This window comes from Mandrillus leucophaeus, unplaced genomic scaffold (genome assembly GCF_000951045.1).
Source record: "Mandrillus leucophaeus isolate KB7577 unplaced genomic scaffold, Mleu.le_1.0 Scaffold247, whole genome shotgun sequence".
Lineage (NCBI taxonomy): Eukaryota > Metazoa > Chordata > Mammalia > Primates > Cercopithecidae > Mandrillus > Mandrillus leucophaeus.
Window position 1 is genome coordinate 896,607 of NW_012102554.1, and position 22,449 is coordinate 919,055.

A 22,449-nucleotide genomic window follows, 5' to 3' on the forward strand; every position below is an offset into this window, starting at 1 on the left:
TTATACCTTCCCATGCTTTCCTTCCATCTTTGTGCATGCTAGTTCTTTTGACCTGGGACTCCCTCCTCCCTCTGTTAGGAGACAGCAGAGGGGACAAGCAAGGCACTGGGGACGGACTGGGGGATTCATATCCTACCTTTGCCACTGAGAGGCCAGTGGGGCACCTGCTGTGTTCCTCAATCCCTAGGTGAGTCAATGTCTTCATCTCCAAAACGGGGATACTGGGTAACAACAGTGACTCCCTCAAAGGGCACTGGTGAGGATTAAATGCGGTAACATACGCAAAGTGCTCGCCAGGCAGGCCCACAGTAATCACTGAATAAATATGGACAGTGTGGCCCACTCCTACTTGCATTTCAGGTCCTAGCTTAGTCATCACCTCCTCTGAGGTTGGCTGTGTGCTCCCATAACACACGGATCTCCTCTTCTACCATAGCCCGGCACCTGTCATCCCCACCAGACTGCAAACTCTCCGAGGCCAAGAGCCTGTCGACTGGGTTGGCTGCTGGTGCGGACGCATAATAGGCATTCAGGAAATACTGAATGACACGGGGTGAGGGTCCCAGTGATCCGAGGGCGTGCAGAGGCTGTAGGGGGCAGTTCGGGGTGGGGGAAGGTCATGAGACCGAATGGGCAGGCGGACCTCAACTCTGCGGGGGACAGAGAGAGTGTGGGGGTCCAGGCTGTCCAGGGCTCCTTCTTGCCCTGGGACTGACCCTGGGAGGGCTCAGCACCCTGGGAGAGGATGGTGCTCAACTTTAACCGGGTCGGCGCCCTTGGGAGAAAATGCAGCCTGACTGGTCGGGTGAGCAGGCTCGGCCCCTCCCCGCCCCGGCCCGGCCCCGCCTCCGGCCCCACCCCCGGGTCTTCCCGGTGCAGCTGGAGCTGCAAGTGGGCGCCTTCCCGCGTCGCCCCAGCGCAGGGCGGGCCCCGCATGCTTATTCGGCCCGGGAGGAACGCCGGCGTCCAGCCCGCTACCGACCGCCGCTGCGGGATGCTGCGCTCCACGTCCACGGTCACCCTGCTCTCGGGCGGCGCCGCCAGGACGCCCGGGGCGCCCAGCAGGAGGGTGAGTAGCTGGGGGCGGGAGCCGCCGCCGTCCAGTTCCCCCATCCCGGCCGCCCTCTCTAGAGGGAACTAGGGATGGGAAAACTCGGGAACCAGCACCTGGCCCCGACGCCCCACCCTGGGCTCAGCTTCCCGGTCCTGTGCCGGCTCTGGCAGTGACCCTCCCTCTTGAGGTTTCAGGGGGCCCACCAGCTGGCAGGAGACGGCTTAGGGGACTTTATGGAATTTCCAGAGATTTCCTCTCCTTCCTGCCTCTCTGTCAAGCCGAGTTTATTGGTGGCACCAGTTTAAAAATCAAGGAAGGCATTTGTGCAGTGTCTCTACCTTGAGACCGAAAATAAAGAATGTATTTAAAACTCAAACTTTCCTTCTTCCATTAATTAAAAGAAAGACGGCGTCACTTGTGTCCACTAGTGATAGGGTAATTCTGGAGTGGGATTAGCCAAGCCGGGCACCACTGTGCAAACCAGAACAGCATCCGGCCGCCCAGGAGCCCAACTGTGTGGGACTCTGGTTTATGTAAACCACTTCTTTCTGATTTAAATATTAGTACAGTGACAACAGTGGCAGCACTGAAAGCCCGGGACAGCATCTCCAGGGAATGTTTCCCTTTGGAAGTGCTGTTTCTTTTTTTATCTTTGTGCCATCTTTTCCCATCTCTCCAGATGTTCTATAAAAGAAATACTCCATCTTTCTAACAGGGTCAACACCTTCGAGCAACTGCCAGGGGCTTGGCTGGTGGTTTTTTAGTTCTTCCATTTATCATGATCTTCAGTACTTATCATTTGGTACCTCTTTACTCTGAGACTTCTGTAATCGTGTTTCCTTAAGATTTAAACAGGTGGTTAAGTCCAAAGCAAAATCCCCACTGGTCCTCCCGTCTGCATGCAGGTCTTGGACCTGCTTATTTGCTTTTACATGTCTTAAGCGAGTGATGGTGGTCACCTTATAAGCTGTCTTTCTTTAGCTCTAGAAGAAAGATATGTTACTCTTGGGCATAGGCCAACTGATGGATTCTGAGGTGTGCGTGTGTGTGCACTCACCAGACACTTAGGTTGTGTACACACATGCACGCGCACACACACACACACATCTCAGAATCCATCAGTTGGCTCACGCCCAAGACTGACAGAACTCCAGTTGTCCAATCATTAGCATCATAGAATAAGATCCACATTGGGTCCAAGGGGGTTTCCAACCACAGTCCTGGCCTTGCTCTAAGTTGGGTGTTTGTATTTTTCTATGGAAATCTTTCTCAATTTGAACACAATTGCAACTGAGAAAGAATGAAGTCACTGAAAAGCTAATCCTGAGCCCTGAGAGGATCATATGTGTAACCAGACTGCATGAATTGCGTGAAATTCTCTGTAACTTCCCTTCCAGAGCTGGGGATTAGTTGGGGTACCTAACCTAATATGGTGGATTGATGCAAAAGTGACTGGTATACCAGATCACATTTCTGAAGATTTTTGCTCAAACATTTCCTTCGGAGTAGTTCTTTAATTGTAGGTGCTTTGGTGTCAGGCACATTGTGACACTCTTGAAAAGACTTTGCCTTTTGAATAAGATGGCAGACATATTTTGGACTGGAGAACTCAGGGCTCAGGTTCAGGCCATGCAGGGCTGTCCTGAATACACTGGTACTTGTTTCTGGAAAGAAGCTATCTAAAGGGTGTCGGGTTCCCCCCAACTTTATGGTTTCTAGCTCTGCTCATGATTTGCAGACGTTACAGGTACTATCTGTGTGTGTGCTGGGGATTGTGGGTGTGATGGGAAGCTGTGAGATGTTGATTAATTGATTTATTGAACATTCATAAACCTTTTTCTGTGTGGTAAAGGACTGGCATTGGGGTCCACTCTACCTGTAGAGGCAGACATTGTCCCAAACTAACATCAAACAAAGTGGTGATGGTTATAGTGAGGTGAAGAGTTTACAAAGTTCTGTAGAAGCTAAAATAAACGTTCTTCCTGAGACATCAGGGGAAGACTCTCACTACAGGTATGTTTTTTTGAGATAGAGTCTCACTCTGTCACCCAGGCTGGAGTGCAGTGGTGTGATCTCGGCTCACTGCAGCCTCTACCTCCCAGGTTCAAGCAGTCCTCTTGCCTCAGCTTCCTGAGTAGCTGGGACTACAGGTGCACATCACCATGCTCGGCTAATTTTTGTATTTTTAGTGGAGACGGGGTTTCGTCATGTTGGCCAGCCTGGTCTTGAACTCCTGACCTTAAGTGATCCAGCTGCGTCAGCCTCCCAAAGTGCTGGGATTACAGGCATAAGCCACCCCGCCCCGCCTACAGGTGATGTTTGAGTTTAATCTTGCAGGATGAGTAGAATTTGTAGGGGAATTGACGTTATTGGGATACTGAAAGGAGGAAATAATCATCTCACTGGAATACTTGGCATATATAGTAATGTACTGCATAACCACATTTCGGTCAACAACAGTCAGCATATATGATGGTGTTGGAATGGTAGGCTATATCATATCTCCTAGGTGTGTGGTAGGCTATACCATCTAGGTTTGTATAAGTGCACTCTATGATGTTTACGCAACGACAAAAATCACACATGATGCATTTCTCAGAATGCATCTCCATGTTTAAATGACACATGACTACTTTATGATGGCAAATTGGACCTGCTTTGGGACAAAATGCCTATTGTTTAGAAAAGCAGGAACAGGATGTCCTGAAAATAAAATTGTAGACCAAATAATCATTGGAAGTGTACCTGAAGTTGAAAGTTGTTCAGTAAATACTGTATTGTTCTGTTATTCCTCTCTGATGGTGGACAAGTGATGGTCTTGAACATGTTAGCCATTAAAATTGTATTTCTGGTTCATCCAAAGAGCTCACCAAGTTTGGGACTGCAGGGGAAACCAGCCTATGTGCGTCCAGATATTCAAGCCAACCAGAAGTGGTGGTGACAGCTGACACTGAGCAGGGACTCCTGCGAGCCAGCTGCCAAGGGTTATGTGGCTGACTGGACTGTCACCAGCTAGCCTTTGTTCAATGGCTGCCACCTGCAATTTGTATTTCCTTCTTATCTGAAATCATCTCTCAAGGAAAAAAAAACAAACAGGTGGCGAGAGTAATTTCTGTCAGCTGATAAACAAAGCTCTGAAAGGCATTTATGGATACCAACCAGCAGAAGTTGTGAAATTAAAAAAACTCCCTTCAAACCAGTTGTGCACTAAAAATAGTTTTATCTATGGCAACAGCAGGAAGACAAATTGACTGGAGAATAACCACAGCCAGAAGATGACCTTGGGGAATGGGGGGAAACAATTTTAAAAATATTGACTTTGCTTCATGCTTTTGAAAGGAATTTTATAAATGCCAGTTAGTCTTGCTAAATGGGCCTTTGAAATGGAAGGTTCGTTGTGTGGCTAGATTGTGTGCTTTGTGGGGAAGGCATGTGTTGCTTTGTGGCTTCCCCGCAAAGCACACAACCCAGCCACACAACCGACCTTTCAGCACGATACTTATTGCCGAGTATTTTTGGCTAAGCTGTTCCGCTCCCGGGCTGTGGAGTGATAGACCTGTCAAGGATCTTCTCCAGCACCTTGCTCTCTTGATAATAAGAGACTGTTGACTGGTGTTGCTGGTATCATGACTCCTCACTGGCACAGAATAAAAACAAAACAAAACCCAGCAAGGTCACAGGATAGGACTATCTCCTAGCCTGCCCTTGCTGATATTTCTTTCTATTTGGCAAAGGCTTCCTCTGTTAAACACTGGAATGGGCCTGCTAGTCATTGTTCCTTGGCTAATGTGCCCCTCTCTTATGTCCCATTGTTGCCTGACTGGCTGAAAGTACAGAATTCTCCTTAGCTGACTTCTGAATGATCAGACAGGTGTTTACCGCACTCCCCTTTCTCAGGAGACAGGAACGTCTGTGCACGTAAGCTCTCTATCATCCCACAGGTTCTGAGGAAGGGACCCAGATGTTGTGGGACCCTTGGCATCTGGTGGAAGGAAGCTGGCTACAGCATTCATTGGGGAAGGGGAGGTGGATCCTGCTGCACCCAGAAAACAGACTGGCTGCACACAGGGCCCTCCTGAGCCAGCCCCGATGGGCTAAGTTGTGAGGGTTTGGAACCATGGCGTCCTCTGGGCTAAGGGCAGGGCTTAAACCGCTGCTGGTCAAAAATGACAGTTGTAGGCTCAGAAAAAAAGGTGCTCAGCTCTATGCTTTTTTTCTTTCACCTTGCCTTGTTTGATATAGGATGAACAGACGTGAATTCTGGAGACTCGTAAGGAAACTTGATTTCTCCTAGACATTTATGGAGATCCCATGGCTTTTCCACAAAAGATGTGGGATGTAATTTTGACCCATTTGTCTCTGGGGCACTGATGGAGTGCTGTGTATGAGGTCCCTGTTGCAGTTCACCTATGCCGTGCATCCGTATATGAACAAGAGACCTGGAGGCTGGTGTCACCAAGCCCTGGTCACTGGGGAAGCTTTCAAGTCAATTAGCCTCAAATGTTCTTGTCTAATTGAGTTCAAGGAGCTGTGGGCGCAGGGCTGACTAACTAGAGACCATGTTAAATATTTCAACCCAAGATACTTCTCAGCACTCATCGTGCCTTATGGTCTTATGGAGTTCCAGTACTTCTCCAGCACACAAAAGAGCAATACAGTGGTGTTTACCTCTTTCCCTCTTTGGTGAGTGATAGTTCCTAAGTGTCAACCACACTCCTGGCTCTTTTTCACTCTTAAGGGCCAGGGTGATCTTTCTAAAATGCTAAATCTAGTCTCCTGACTCCTCGGCTTCAAGAGCCTCCTCGGTACTGCAAGGAAAAAGTTCACACTCCTTAGGGTAGCATCCAGGCCCTCTGGTTTGGCCCATGCCTGTCCTGTTTCCCCTCCCTATATGTACTCTTCTCAGATATTCCGAATCGTTTGCCATTCCCCTGAGCTTTCGATGCTGTTCCTTGCCTCTTTGCTTTTCTTCATGTTTCTCCTCTGATAAGGGTTGTCTCCTCCAGGAAGCCTGCCCTGAACCCTGAACCCTCCTTCTCGTGTTCCTCTAGAGGCCTGTGCATGCCACCATTACTTGTGTCACCTATGATTGCCTACTGGAAGACAGGGCTTAGGAACCACCCCTCCCCAGACCTGGTGGAATAGGCACTTAAAAACAGAAATCTCACCAGGTCCTGCAGGAGCCACGGTTAACATTGAATGGGCAAATGGAAAAACAGGAAGAGAAGCTTTGGGTTAAAGCCATCCCATCACCTCTGACCCACCTGGGCAGGAAACGGGTGACAAATACGTGGGAATACTGGCCCAGGTGAGGAGTTTGACAGTTCTGGGAAGTCCTCCAAATATTCGAGTTGCCTCATCCTGCTGCACAGTTGGAGCTTCATCCCTTTGATTCAGTCAGTGGTTCTCAACCGGTTATACACAGAATCACTGGCAAGCTTAAAATAACCATGTCGAGGCCTCATCCCAAACTAATTAACTGGGAACCTCTGGAAGTACAGAAAAGCTAGGAAGCTTCCCAGGCGATTCTAATATGCAGCAAGCTGAGAATATTTCTTTAAGCATTACTCTCTTCTATAGCTTTCTTGGAAATGCAGACACTCCTGGGACAGTGTTGCAGAAAGGACCCTTGGGCCTTGTGGGATGAAGGGCAGGGTGGTGGTGGGGCAGGGCGGGGGAGTCCTCACACTCCCAAGTCACACTGGTATCTTTGTGTGCCTTCATCCACCTGTGTTCTCTCTCTAGATCTTGGCGTTTGGGGCACATTGTGTGCCTGATACAGAACGCAGCCACAGAGAGCAGGAATGTTTTGTATGCCTCTGAGCTAAGAATGGTTTTTACAGGGGCCTGCAAAACCTAAATATTTACTGTCTGGCTCTCTACAGAAAAAGTTCGCCCCACCCTGATGTAGATAACTGGGCTGCAAGTTCAGGGCCACAGCAGAGCCAAGAGGTCTAATCTAGATGGAGCATGCTCCGTTCTGCATGCAGCCTGCTGCAGGCTCCTGGGATTTGCTACTTGTGCTGAGCAGAGAGTCTGGGGTCTGTTCCCCGCAGCCACACTTACAAGGGCCCCACCTTTTGTCATTAAGGGGAGCTGGGCAGGGACCCACAGTCACAAAGTGGAACAGGCCTGAGAGAAATGTAAATACACTCGGCTAATTTCCTCAGGGAAATCCATCTCTGTAAACTGTTTAGGAAACCCCTGTCACCTCCGTGAGTCATCTTTTCCACCCCCTTTTTATTTGAGATGGATATTTTTCCCCTCGGTGAACCCAGGTGCCCGAAGTTGAGAGCATGATGATACTGGATCTGCAGAGTACCCCCTAAGTAAGACCCAGGCCATCTGTTCTCCACAAAAGGGTCAGAAACAAGGCCCAAGGGGACCCATGTCTCTGGGGCACTGATGGAGCGCCCCCAGAGGCCCTGAGTTGCCAAAAAGGGTTTTGTTGTGCTTTTTCTTGTGGAGGAAACCTGAATGCTACCTGTCCCTCCCTTGCTATCCCTCCCAGGAGGGTTGGTTTCAAGAAAGTGCAAGGCACTCCAGGGAGTTTCAGCTATATTCTTACTTTGTTTTAGTTCAACCTAAAAAAACTACAAAACCCAACGCTGAGCGAGTACCCATCATGTGTTGATACTATGCTAAGCACGGTAGGGGCTATAAAAGTAATGATGGTACAAAGCTTGCTTGGTCACTCCCCCTGTGTTTTCCCTTCCATCCATGTTGTAGTGCATGGAACACAGGAGGCACTGAAAATGACCAGTTGGATTATTGAATGAACTCAGATTTGAATGTTAATCTCTTCCTCCAAAGATTTGAATGGCTCCTTATTGTCTTCTGACTAGAGCCAGTGCTTCTCTATCATGCATTTGTAGATTGACAGCTCAGCCCCTACCTATTTGTTCATTTTCCTGTCCTACCCAGGCTTAGGTTCTTATTCTTGGAACTTGCCAGCTTCTGTGCACTTGGCACAGACTGGAACGCTTTGCCTGATAGCTGTTGTTGTTATGATGGTGGGTTCTCCAAACCTCACTGACCTGAGAAGTTCTTCCTGTCCTTCTATACCCAGCTCAAATGGTATCCCGAGGGACTTTCCCATGTACTCCCACCTCCCGTTAAGATTAGTATTCTTCTTCCTATATTCCCGTGATAATAAACAATGCTGACAGAGTGCTTAATGCGTGCCAGAAATTGTCCTAAGCTCTTTACACACATTAGCTAATTTAATCCTCACAACTTTCCTAAGAGGGTGCAGTATTGTTAGCTCTGTGTTACAACTAGAGTAATGGAAGTACTGAACACTAAGTGGCTTTCCAAAGGTCTCAAAGCTAGTAGGTGTCAGAACCAATATTGGAAGCCAGGAAGTGCATTTTCACTGTGCTTTAACCACAAAGCTATCCTGTCTCCATACACCTTGTATTGGTTATTCCAAGTGTTCTTGATTGCCTTGTTGTTATTCCAAGTGTTCTTGATTGCCTTGTTGGGGTATATTTCTAGATTATGTACTCCTTGGGGGCACAGCTATTTTTTTTTGCCATCGTGGTACCCTCATAGTCCCTAAAAAGTATTTTGCAAGTAGTGGGTGCTCATTAACTGAGTAATAAAGTACGCTGAGTCCAGCTTCCTGCTTTGATTCCCTGGAAGAGACCCTTGCCCCCAGGGACAGCTGGTCAGGTAGCAGTGGTGTTCAGGGTAGGATGCAGTTCTTTGCATTGTTCATAACACAAGCCCTGAACAAGCTGCTTTGGGAACCCCTGGGAATAAAGTGCCCTACCTGCCCTTCAGGCACTGCCAAGCCTGGGGCAGCTCTGGAGATTGTGTATATGAGTTTCAGGAGACCATGGAGATCAGCCTCGTAAAATGCTCGGAGGTAAGGAATGTTGCCTTGATGTTACTCAGGGGAAAATTTTCCCATGGGGAGATTGCTGAAAGTGAATGAATGGAGGGAGGTAGATTGTACTCAGTCAACTTTATGGGTGGTTCAGGGGTTACTGTCCTTAGTGCTTCTGTTAGGGATTCAGCCTACATTTTAGACCTTTAGAATGTGCCTCTTGCCGCTCCTGAAGCAGTCCTGTGGAAGGATTAGTCTCTTTCTGGATCTGTCTCTTTCTGACATATTTTCTCCCAGTCTTTATTATTACTATTACTATTAACATTTTAATTAAAAACTTACATATACTTAACATTGTTGCCACCAACACAGAAATGTGTTTCCTTAAGAATATTTTCCCCCTACATCTGCACAAGTTATCAGGGAATATTTAAAAAATAAAAATAGGATTATTCTTAATGTTTTGTTCTGCAACTTTCTTTTTTCCCCATGACCATACATTTGGCTGTCTTGTAAGGAATATGTGTGATCCTGTTCTAAGCTGGGTTTAAATTGCTCCTGAACAGCCAGTCCGTCAGTGGGTCAGTATTTATTAAAGAAAAACCCACTGTGCTCCTTAATATTTTGATAAAGCACCTCTGTTGACAAGAGTAAACTTTAAACAGGGTGCTGCAGTAGCCTCAAGCACCTGCTGCAACTGCCAAGTGTCTTTGAAGTCGTGTGTTTTATTTTACAAGTTCATTTTATTTTATGCATTCTGTTTACCTTGTGGCTTTGTATACCTCGGGGTATTGCTCAGTGTGAGAGCTTCATATAAGGGTTGCCCAGCCCATCATAGGAAGCATGTTGAGGAATATAGATGGGCAGATGAAGAATGGGCTCAAGCCAGGGGAGGGACCATCTCACTTTGGAGTGATTGGACCCATGGGGTCCCCTTTCTGAAAATTATGACCGTTAAGGACTACCCCTCTAAAATAATCAACCAACCGAAAGTCATCACTTACAGTGTTAATGTCTCTGATTCATTGACCAAATTGTTATTTTCCTGGAAACAGGGCTGTGAGGCTAAGCAGGTCTGTTTCATTTTGAAGCATATAGTGTGATGATAACATCTAGATAATAGTAAAAATATCTGGCTGTGTGCAGTGGCTCATGCCTGTAATCCCAACACATTTGGAGGCCGAGACAGGAGGATTGCTTGAGCCCAGGAGTCTGAGACCCACGTGGGCAACATAGTAAGACTCTTTGTCTACCAAAATAAAAAATTAGCCAGGCATGGTGATGCTTGCCTGTGGTCCCAGCTGTTTGTGGGGCTGAGGTTGGAGAATCACTTGAGCCCAGGAAACTGAGGCTGCAGTGCTATGACTGCACCACTGCACTCCAGCCTGGGCAACAGAGCAAGACCCAGTCTCAGAATAAATAAATAACCAAATCAAAATAAAAATATCTAATATTCACAGAGGCTTACTATGTGACACTCTCCTTTTATCCCATTTTACTCTTGAGATTCAGAGAGATTAAGTAACTTTCCCATAGACACACAGATAGTAGATGTTGGTGCCTGTGTGTGTGTGCGCACGCATAGGATGTATGTACATGTGTGCACACTCGTGTGTGTGTGTGTGTATGGGATGTGGTGCAGGAGAAAAGGACTTCCTTTTCCTTGCAGAATTATGCATGGACTAGACCCAGCCTAACAGGAGATTGTTGAGCACCACAGGTTTGGACTATCTATATGGTCTGAGTTACACTTTGATGCTTGTGCAAATGGTTGAAACCAGTCTGAGGGGCCTGGAGCCAGAGGGTTGCCTTTCTCTGGTGAGATTCAAGATTCCCATCAGTGTTGTTGCCCATCAGGAAAGAGAGCTACCTGGTAGTATGGCTTGGTTTCTTTTTGGCCAACATGACTGACGGTGAGCTTTGAAGGTTGCTTGCAAAGTTGGCTGCACAAGAGGCAATGATAACCGTGGGGGTCAGGCCACATCTGATTCCGGGGTCCCCTGGGGGATGATGCTTGCCAAGAGGAGGATGAGGATGGAGAGGGATCTTGAAACCAAGTCATATGATTTAAAGAACTGGGGTTGTTTCGTCCAGAAGAAAGGAGGTTCAAGGGACAGGAGGACTGTCTAGAGGAAGGGGAATTATTTTGCAGTCCAAGGACAACCCTGGGTCCATTAGGTAGAAATTCTGGTGTAAGCTCAGATCAGGAAGTTAGAGGTGCCTGGTAGCAAAGTGCAATGCCTTGGAGGACGGCAGTAGTATATGCAGAAGTGCTAACATGGGTCCCAAACCTGGGATCCCTAACCTGTTCATGGAATATGAACAGGCTGGTGCCACCTGTCAGGTACATTTTTGGGTGCTGGGTTTCTTCACAGGTGGGCAGGTTGAACTCAAGAGGTGTTTGACGTTCCCTGTAGCTCTGGGCTTCTAGGCTGCAGGTTAGTTTTGCTCAGAGGCCACCCTGTGGACCAGTGCAGATCTGTGACCCTGCCAACCAGACTGGGGCGGGGGTGGAAAGAGTTTGTTTGCTAGGGCTGCCGTGAAAACTACCACAACGCCAGTGGCTTAAACAACAGAAATTTCTTGTCTCACAGTTCTGGAGGTTAGTGGCCCAAAATTAAGGTATTGGCAAGGTTGGTGTCTTCTGAGGTCTACGAAGGAACTATCTATTCCAGGCCCTTCTCCTTGGCTGTTGACAGGTCGTCTTAATGTTTATATGACGTTCACCCTGTATGTGTATCTGTCCCCAGATTTTGCACTCTTATAAGGACACCAGTCATTTTGATTTAGGGCCACGCTTATGATCTCATTTTTACTTGATTACCTCTATAAAGACCCTGTCTCCAAATAAGGTCACATTCTGAGATGCCAGGAAAGTGATTAGGACTTTAATGGATGAATTTTAGGGGGATGCAATTCAATTCATACTAGGGCACAAACAGCACTCCCATGAATCGAGCCCATATGGCATTTCAGGCATGTGATGGGGGCCATGAGTATAAGAGCTAAGAATGAACTAATTTGAACCCAGAGACTGCCTGGGTTCAAATCTCAGTTCTGCCATTTCCCAGCCATGTAACCCTTCAGAGGCTTAGCTTACTTATCTGCAAAATGGGGCAGGTAAGAGAATCTATTACCATAGGTTTGTGGTGAGGGTTAAATGAATAAATACCTGTAAAGCACTTAGAAGGTTCCTATACATGGTTAGCTATTACTATGATTACTGTCATTGTCCCCTTGTACTACAGATTATAGTAGTCCATTTTTCGCGCTGTTGAGTAGGAATATGACTTTGCTCCTAGTCACCCTTTGTCAACAGAATATGATAAATCACACAAGTTGTAGCTTCTCTCACTGAATGGTGTAATGCTTTTTTATTTTTAACAGAAATGGTACAACTTAGACTTTAAAAAATCATTTAGGAACCTTTATGCAATATTTCTGTGAACTTTGTTGGCAACCTTTAATAAACTGACATGAGGATCTCAGTGACTAGTGACAAATGTTCATGCTAGTATAGCTAATTAAGGAGTCAGATGTCTTACCAACTCGTAAGCATTACATTTTCTTCTCCTATGCCTTTCCAGCTAACTGTCTTATTTTTAGTCTGTATTAAGCAAACAGGGACAGCTTTTTAAAAATTTTTAATTGTAGCAACGTACTTGTGAGATTTACCATTTTGACCCTTTTTAAGTGTATAGTTCAGTAGCATTAAGTGCATCCACACTGTTGTGCAAATGGCACCACCATCTATCTCTAGGATTTTTTTCATCTTCCCAAACTGGGATTCCATGCCCTTTAAATACTAACTTTCCCTGTATTTTTACCTGCTGGCCACCACGGTTCCACTTTCTGTCTGTATGATTTTGATTACTCCTGGTATCTCATCTAAGTAGAATCATACAGTATTTGTCTTTTTGCCACTGGCTTATCTCACTTAGCAAAGTGTCTTCAAGGTTTATCCATGTTATAGCATGTGTCAGAATTTCCTTCCTTTTTAATATTGGGTAATATTCCATTGTATGTATAAATCATATTTTGTTTATCCATTCATCTGTCAACAGACATTTGGGTTGCTCCCACCTTTTGGCTATTGTGCATAATGCTGCTATGAACATGGGTATGTGGACTTTTTTGAAAAAAAGTTGTGATTAAACATGTACATGTATATTATAGAAAAATTAAGTATATAGGCAAGTAGAAAGCACCCTCCCATCCCAATAGAGATATCCACTGTACATATTTTGGCTTCTGTCCCTCTAGCTATATTTTTGCCTATACTTGTGAAATGAGATCATTCTATACATATTGTTATGGAACCTGAGCCATTGGTAAAGAAATGTTTGAAATGGATCAAGTGATGTGGTAGTTTCCTTCTTTGAGCCCCAGGGTGGTGGTTCCCTGTGCTGTACCAAGCTGGCCTGGTACTGTGAAGATAAGGCTGGCCTTATCTCCTGTATGGCTCCTGTATGATCAGGGCAGTGATCCCCATTTGAAGTAGGGGAAACAGGCTGTGAGAAGCCCAAGGTCATCTGGCTCTTTCTGCCCCAAATGCTGACTCCTAACTGGCCTCTCCTTTCCCTCTCTTCTAGGCAAATGTTTGTAGACTACGGCTGACCGTACCTCCTGAGAGTCCAGTTCCTGAGCAAAGTGAAAAGAAGATTGAGAGAAAGGAGCAGGTAAGGTATCTCTGAGGCAAAGCCCCGAAAAGTTCCAGTCTCTACCCTTAACCCACTCTCCTGTCTCCTAACCAGGCCATTTCCAGAGGCTGAGTGTTTGCGCCCCTGTTGAGGAGAAGACCCCCTCAACCTTCCCACCTCATCTCCCGTCTTCCCAGAAGACAGAGAGCTCTCCCCAGCTGGCTCTGCCAGCGACGTGCCCTGCTCTTGTTTCTTGGTGAACACTGTGGCTTTGTGTTGCCTTGAAGCTGCAGGGACACTGGCCTTAGTGACAGGTGCTATGGCAGGGAATGTGGGTTTTTCTGAAACAGCCCAATCCAGTTGCATCAAAGGGCCTATTGTGAGCAGCTGGCGGGGCTGAAGCCTTTCTCAGCAGCTTGGAGCAGCAGCCGGGGGCCCTGCTCCCGCAGAAGAGAGGAAGGCCTGGCAGGCAGCATGGTGCCCCCGCACCAAGGACACTTTCTTGGCTGGGGGTAGGAGGCATTCCGCAAACTTTTTTGTGCCAGCTCCTGTGCTAAGTCCTGAGGCCAAGAAGATAAGTATGTCCTTGCCTTGGAGGAATTTGCAGTTTTCTGGGTGAGACAATGATGATGTGATATTTCAGGTGTTAGGATCCATCCCTGTAAGACGGAATCTGGGAACACAGAGAAGGAAATAACTGACTGCTTAGGAGGTGACCGTGAAGTAGGAGGCTTGAAGGATAAAGAGGAGGTCCTGCTGACCTCTAGGCCTGTGGTCCTGGCCAACCCATTTTACTCATTCATAATTATGGGGCACCTACTGCATTCCAGGCACTGTTCTAGACAGTAGGAGTATAGTAGTGAACAAAGCAGTCAACCAAATCTGTCATCCATGGAACTTACATTCTAGTGGGACAAGAATGAAAGTAAACAAAATAATGAAGTACATTTTATAGAGGTTAGGAGGTGGTAAGTGCTGATGGAGACAAAGTAAAAGAGGATGGGGTGCTAGGAAGTAGGCAGTACTTTTTCTTGTGCATGTATTTTATGTGATTATAAAATAAAATAAAATGATATGATATAAATGTCATAAATGGAGTCATGACGTAGTGACCTCTTGAAATACAAGCCTTGCTTTGGGGTTAACCATGAATGTGGTCAACTATAAAAAAGAAAGCTTCTCATTGACGGCGAAGTGTTTGATACTGTCCCTAAGTTTACCGTAGGCCTCTGTCTGTCCTTGCCGTCTCCTCCCCACTTTCTACCAAGGACAGAGAGCTGCCTGTGCTGATGCAACTGATGAATGCCAGGAAAAGGAAGCAGGGTGAAAGGAAAATGAAGTTCTGACTAGAGAAAGTGAGAAGAAGTAAAATTGCTGATCTGCCTACAAAGAGTGGATGAGTTCCACTAAAAAGATCCAGAAAAACAGCTAGTTCTGGGTTGCAGCGGGGAAAAGATGAGGGGGATATGGGACCTCTGGAAAATAAAGTGCCACTCAGAGACAAATGGGGTCCTAGTATCCTAGTAAAGGACGAGCAGCCAGTTTGAACGGGCTTTCACTGGCCAAAAATGGGAACAACTGGAGCATCAAACAGAATAATGACAGTCGTGGGTTATAACACAATGGATATTTTTAAAAATCCTTATGTTTATAGTAATAATTGGAGAAGAGGAGTAGAGGCGCAAGATGAGAGGATAAAAAAGGGAAGCCTCCTTTTTTTAATAGAACACTCGCTAATCAGTTTAGAAAATCTCTGTTTTGTAACCTCCAGGTATACTCATCAATAGATGCAAAAATAAGTTGGTGAAAGATTATTGTAGGTTACTCTCAAAGTATCACCCCAATGGATTACTGATTCTAAAGGGACAGTACCTTCACAGTGGAGTAGGCAGGCAACCAGCATTTCAACTGAGTGATTCAACCTAACTTCACCAATAGTAGGACGAGCTGATGTTACATGACTTCTGAGGTGATTCAGCTAAGAGGTGCACAACATCACATACGTAATATTCATGCCAAACTTGTTTAACTAATAATAAGGAAACAGAAAACCAGAATGTGGGACATTCTACTAAACAATTGGCCTGAATCCCTCAATAAATTCAATGCTATTTTTAAAAAAGATGAGAATTTGTTGCAGATAGCAGACTAAAGAGACTTAACATTAAATGTAATGAGTGAACCTGGATTAGATCTTGGCAAAAAAAAAAAAAAAAAAACCTATAGAAGATATGCTAGGATGGCTATACAATTTTGTATATGCACTATATGTTACGTATTATTAAATAAATGCTAATTTTCTTGTGATAATGGTACTATGGTTATGTAGCTGAGTGGCTCTTTCAGCTTCTGTGTAGCTTCGAACATTCTCCAAAGACAAAGTTTGGGAGTAAAAGTCCTAAGCAGAGAGTGGAAGTGGTCAGGCTTCAGCCGCTGCACACCTGCTGATGAACAGGACTGAGTGGGGCCATCTGTCACTAGGCAGTGTCCTCTTCTGTCCTCACTGCTCCTCTCCCTGCCTGTCCCTTTTAGAGCTGATGATTTGGTCCAAGACATGGGCCTGGGCTGTGTCCAGGTGCTCAGAGCTGCTTAGAACACTTTTTGAAGAAGTGGCCTAAGCTGGAGTGAAGGACAGGACAAGGGCCTGGTGGCTGTGCCTGTTGGTACAGATGGTAGAGAAACTGGGGAATATAGTCTTTTGGAGTTAGACCCAAGCTTCGTGCCTTGGGAGATGTTTGTGAAAGTTTTCTGGGTGCCAAAACTGGGGTATTAGGTGCTGGAGGACCCTGGAGGGTCTGTAACCACTGAAGAAGAATCAAGTAATGCCACGGAAGGAGCCTTGTGTGTTTAGCTGTGTTGAGTGGAGTCAACAAATTGTGTGCCAGTTTGCCTGTGTGTCTTGAACAGTGCTTTTCAAACTTGTCAATAGGACCCTCTTTGAAAAAAAAATCAAAATGTTTTACTGAACCCTCATATGCAAACCAAGCAAAAGTGGTGCTAATGGGGCCCCAAGTCCTCCCAGTCTCCCTTTACCCCTCAGCCCCCAGAAACCCTCCTGTGGATGCTTGAGAACTCCAAGGCCCTGAGGAGCACAGGACAGGCACTGCTGGGATAGCATATGCACCAGGATACTTCTTACACCAGGTGGACCAGGTGTGCAGTCTAAGTGCCTGTGTGTGACACATTGGTGACTCATTGCAGAAGAACTGGGGTAGAGGGGAGGAGGGTGGGGCTGTTGTTTCCCTAGGGATGAAGTCCTTGGGTGGTGTCTGCCCTTGAAGTTTCTAGGGGTAACTGGGAGGTTGCTCTGAGTGATTTCATCACCATGTCCTGGCCAGGTTCCTGGCATGAGTCACTGAGGGCCAGGGCCATGCACTGGCGAGGAGACTCTGTAGGGGCCACTTCCTTGGATGTGGTTTCAACATGGCTTCCCCTCCTTGGAACCCATGGAATTGCAAGATGCCAAAACTCTAGATGACCCTACGTGGTCACATGACTTTGGTTCCTTTGAAGAGGGATCGTCTGTGTGGAAAGGCCAGGGGATTGGAGCTGGCTCAGATATGTGAATAGAAAGTTGTAAGTGGCCCGATTGACTTCTGTTGAAGTGAGACTTCTCAAGGATTTCCAGGGTCCTGTTAGAGCTGCAAATGACGAGGGCAGCCTGGGCCTTCCTCAGACTTTCACACTGTTGTGGGAGGTGTTTAATATTGCAGGGATGCCACAGTGTCATGGGACAGCTGGCCATGCATAGAGGCTGCTGCCATTTGGGCCATTCTTCCATCTGCTGTTCTCCAGTCATTGGAGAGAGGAATTACTCCCCATGTAGGTGTGTTGTGGATGGCGTATTTTGCCCATTTCCACAAAGGTGTGTTTGGAGGCTGTCGGATGCAATTACAACAGGGTCAGCACCTTCTGATGGAGTCAAGGGTTTGTGGGGGTGTATTTGGAGGTTTCCTACCCCTAAGGCAGATCCCCTGGCTGCCTGTTCCTTTTAGTCCTTCAGGAGATATCACCTGCCCTGAGACTGCTTTCTGCTGACCACAGATGAGCTCCCAAATGCACAGCTTCCTCATCCTTAAAGTAGACACAACGATGCCTGGTTTCAAAGAGTAAATGAGCTAATATATGCAAAATACCCACCACAGTGTCTGGTTTGTCATACGGATTAAAGAGATAATGACTAAACGCTGATTCTCTTCCCTTTGAATGCCAAACCCAGGGGCCCTGGGTCTTTGTTTTTACCCCCTTAGACCTTCTGGAGTTATTCGCCTGCCTGAAGCTGCCTGTCCTGCCTCTCCTCCTTCCTGACTTTATTTTCTATACACATAGCATCTCTTCTCTCCTCTTAACCCTTGCTGAGGCCCTAGCCATGCTTGGAGTCCCTTCCCTGCCATGTCTCAGTTTATCCAAGTCTTCCCTGTCCGTCAAGGCTCAGCTAAAGGCCCACTTCCCTTCTGGTAACTTCCCTGACTTCCATGTGCTGTGGTCACTCTTCCCTTAACCTACAGGACACCCAGGCTGCCCCTTTCATTTGGCACCTAGCCATGTACTGCTAAGAACTCCACGTAGGCATACATATATATTTTTTGCAAAATTTGTGTATAACGTATATGTAGGCACATACACACAGAGAAATTAGGTCGAGTCTTTTTATTCTCTCTTCCCAAAACCTAGGTTTCTGCCTTGCACATAGTCGGTGCTTAATGAATGCTTGTTGGTTATGATGGGTGAGTTTTATATTAGCTTCCTAGGGCTGCCACAACAAAGCATGAAAAACGAGATGGCTTCAGTAACTGAATGTATTCTGTCACAGTTCTGGAGTTCAGACGTCTGGGATCAGGGTGCTGGTGGTGCCCCCTCTGAAGGCTCTAGGGGGAGAGTTCTTCTTTGCCTCTTCCAGTTGCTGGTAGCTCTTGGTGATCCTTACCTTGTGGCAGTATCACTCCAATCTTCACATGACATTTTCATGTTTCTGTGTCCAGATTTTCCCCTTTTTATAGGGACATCAATAGGGCCCAGTCTAATGGCTTTATCTTAACTTGCCCTGCTCTCCATATAAGGTCAAATTCCTGGGTACTGGGGGTTCGGACTCCAGCATATCTTTTTGGGGGACACTATTCAACCCATAACTAGGTTCTTTGAGGAAATCACCTTGAATGATATTAACAACTCACATGATTTAGCCATGGGCTTTTATTCGAATATTGAACATTAAAAATCATTAATAATATGGGAGGGTGCTGATTAGTTTATGGGCACAAATTACAAGTTGAGAAATTGATAAATGTAGAACATAATGTTTATAAACATGCCAAACATTGAAATTAAAATTGGTAATAAATAGTTTTGAAATTAAGTACCTATTGTTTTCAAAAAACTCTGAATTTATGTATCCATATTCTTCTCCATAGTCATGCGCAACAGATTCCTATGTGTATATGCAGGGACACACACACGTACACACAGAGACAGAACCCACACCAGCTATTGCAGACTTAGCATATTGAATCAGGGCCTCACTGCACAGTTGAATTTTAGGGAATCTGATTTGAGTTGCTTCTGAGTCTTTATGATGGTAAAGTCCTGTGCGAATAGATAAAATAGCTTGAGGCAGATACTGTTTTAAATAGCTATTGACATCCCCACTTTGGAGGTGTCCTTCAGTGACCTGTTGTTTTTAAAGAAGCTGTTTTCTCTCTAGACCTTTGAGAATGCTGAGTGAGAGAGAGCAGATGCAAGGGTATGGATGTAGAGTTGGGAATTTTCATAACCCAATAAAATGTTGAAAAGGAGGAAGTCTTTGCCAGTAGGTTTTATAGTCTTCTTTCCTTTAAAAGCCTTGGATGAATAAGCCTGCTGAGTTCTCGTCCTTGGTGTGACTGTTTATACAACCTCGCGGGTTGTTGCCAAGTGAGCGAGTGTGCTGCCATGATTCAGAGCTTCAGGTGGGGGCCGGGCTGCCCTTTGTGACAGCACACCAGGGACTCTGCGTGCCCCTCAGAGATAACAGCCCCTGGAGGATGGGGAGAGACCTAGGGTTTGAGTCCCAGCTTCCTCATGAACCCCTGTGGTGGTTGGGCCAGTCAGGTTATCTCTAGGGGTCTTCATTGCTTCTTCTAGCAAATAGAAGTGTTAGTCTAGAGCCAGTGTTTTTCCACACATTCCTTTATTCACGTTGGTAAATGTGGAAGTGCTCTTGGTAAAGTGGTCAGGGTGCAGCAGGTGGAGCTGAAATAAGATCAGGGCTATGTTGGCTGCCTCCAGCAGGCCCCCAACTCTTCACCTGACAACCTTGACAGACACAGAGGAGGAGCTGGGAATAGGGTCTGAAAACCCACTGGACTACACAACTCTTTTCCATTTTTTCTAACCTTCTGAGACTTTGGGATTCACTCCCCATGAAGAGAAACCAAGGACAGTTTGGGGGTGACTATTGCGCTGTCAAAGCCAATTTGACAACTGTGATGAGAATAGCAAAAAGACTAAGAAGAGGGTGGACAGACAGACAGACTCATTCAGATAGACATGTAGAGTTGAGTAGGAACCCAGATACTAAAAACTCACACCATTGATACTAGAAACTCCCGGTATCTACTAGTATGCTATCAGCACACTAGGTGTTTTGTGTATTTTATTCCGTATATTCCTTAGACTGCCCACTGAAATTGGTGGTATGATCTCCATTTTACTGTTAAGGACCCTGAAGCTCTTTAAAGTACAGAAAATAACTTTCTTAGGGGCACACAGCTAGTAGACAGTGGATTTGCAATTCCAGCTCAGGTCTGTGACGGGCTGTGTTGCCATGGGAATATTGACTTGCATGCTTTCTCCTATCAGAGAAACTCTGTTTAGGATATTTACATTGTATCAGTCAAGGTTACCTAAGGTGTGTACTATACCCATGGGTTCCAGAAAAGCAGTTCCTGATTTTTTTTTTCTCCTATGTATTCTTCCCTTTTCCGCTGGGGTTATTAGGCCTAAGCAACTACTGTCTGCGTCGAAGCTGTACACTAGCTGTACACTAGTCTGCATCGAAGCTGTACACTAGCTGTACACTAGCACTCCTGTCAGGGTGCTGTCATTACAAATGCCACTCTCTTTGGGACTTCTGCTTGGCTAGAAGCTTTCCTTTTCCTTCTCATCTTAAGCTTGGAAAGTGATCTTTTCTCCTGAGTTTACTTAGGAAGTGAGCACTATTCAGTCTTTGAGACTGTCAGAATTAACTAAATTAGTTTTATTTTTAGAAACAAGGTCTCACTATGTCATCCAGGCTGGAGCGCAGTGGCTGTTCCCAGGTGCAATCATAGCACACGATTGCCTTGAACACCTGGGCTCGAGTATTCCTCCTGTCTCAGCCTCTCAAGTAGCTGGAACTACGAGCATACACCACTGTGCCTGGTCAAGTATTTGATAGGCCGAAGGTTTCAGTTTTTCTGAGAATACGGGCCTGCCCATTTCTCCCTGTTTCTTTCCCAGGCTCTGGAAAGGCCCTTCAGGCTCAGAGGTGATGTTTATTTTTGTCCAAGAAAGCAGAACAGTGTCAAGTATGAGTAATGACCTGCGCCAAATAATTTGCTGAGATAGATACACGGGTTGGACAAGCCAGAGCACATTCCTGAAGTGCCAGCCTCTGCCTGCAAGATGGGCAGGGAACCCAGTGGCTCTGTGCTCAGCAGTCCTGGGTTAGCTGCTGCCCTCTGGCTGGAGAAAAGAGGTCTGAAGTCAGAAGTTTTGGAAATAACTTGGCTTCCAGTCTGAAAGTCACGCGAGTCACATTATGGCCCTTCTCAATCATACTGGCAGCCAGGATGTGTGACCAGCTGCCCATCCTGGCTGGTGGGGCGGGGTGGGGGACTGGCTGTGTTAGTCTGCTATTGTCAGTTTGATGTACGTTGAGCGATGTTTCCGCTCTTATTTCCCCTAAGAACCCTGATTGACCAAGGGATTTTCTTGTTTTGCACAGATTAATCCTCAGTGTCAAGGATGACTATACTCCAAATATTCCATCTTTCTTTTTCCCTTCAAAATGTATTTATGAAGCTTCTGTTTATGCTGGGTACCAGAGATAGAGCAGTGAATAAGACAGATGTAGTCCCTGCCTTTGTGGAGCTTGTTGCATTGTAGGATCCTATATTCTTATTTAAGAGTTGGACAGTATCGTTGGCCTTGTTAACCCAGACTCTTCGATGGCCAGTAAATCCCTTACGAGAGGAATTTAGGCTGAGTTAGTTTTCTGTGGCTACTCTTTCTTTCTAAGGCACTGGCTGCCAGATGTATCTTTAGGGAGGTCAGCCATAGTGTGGGTAGATTTTAAGCTGTGAACACTCACGGGGAACAGCTTAATCCAGAGATTTTGTGTATGTGTTGAGAGTATGGAATGCCCTTTCAGTCAATTTTCCTTCTTCGTAATAACTTTCTTTTTATTCTACACATTTATTTGGCCTTTTATTTTCTTTTGTTTTTTGAGACAGAGTCTCGCTCTGTTGCCCAGGCTGGAGTGCAGTGATGTGATCTCAGCTCACTGCAAGCCCGCCTCCCGGGTTCACGCCATTCTCCTGCCTCAGCCTCCAGAGTAGCTGGGACTACAGACGCCCACCACCACGCCTGGCTAATTTTTTGTTTTTAGTAGTGATGGGGTTTCACTGTGTTAGCCAGGATGGTCTTGATCTCCTAACTTTGTGATCCACCCACCTCGGCCTCCCAAAGTGCTGGGATTATAGGCATGAGCCACCGTGCCCATCCAGGCCTTTTATTTTCAAGCAGATTTTATCTAGTATTGTTCCATGCCCAGGAGGCTTTTAATAGGTCTAGAGTACATTTTTTAAAATTTGATTTTTTAATACGAAGTAGAATTATAAGGAGGCTTTTGATTTTTAAATTAAATTAAATTAAATTTTCTTGAGATAGGGTCTTGCTCTGTCGCT

At 46.0% G+C, this 22,449-nt stretch overlaps 1 protein-coding gene across 1 annotated transcript in view; it reads left to right on the top strand.

The window, feature by feature from the left end:
• The first annotated feature begins 872 nt into the window (after positions 1–872).
• Positions 873–22,449, top strand: part of MYZAP (myocardial zonula adherens protein) — a 109,312-nt gene continuing 87,735 nt past the window's right edge. Inside the window, exons 1-2 of the mRNA XM_011983205.1 lie at positions 873–1,069; positions 13,478–13,564. Coding sequence (XP_011838595.1) covers positions 935–1,069; positions 13,478–13,564 — 222 coding nt within the window. The 5' untranslated portion in view covers positions 873–934. The remainder of the gene's footprint in view (positions 1,070–13,477; positions 13,565–22,449) is intronic.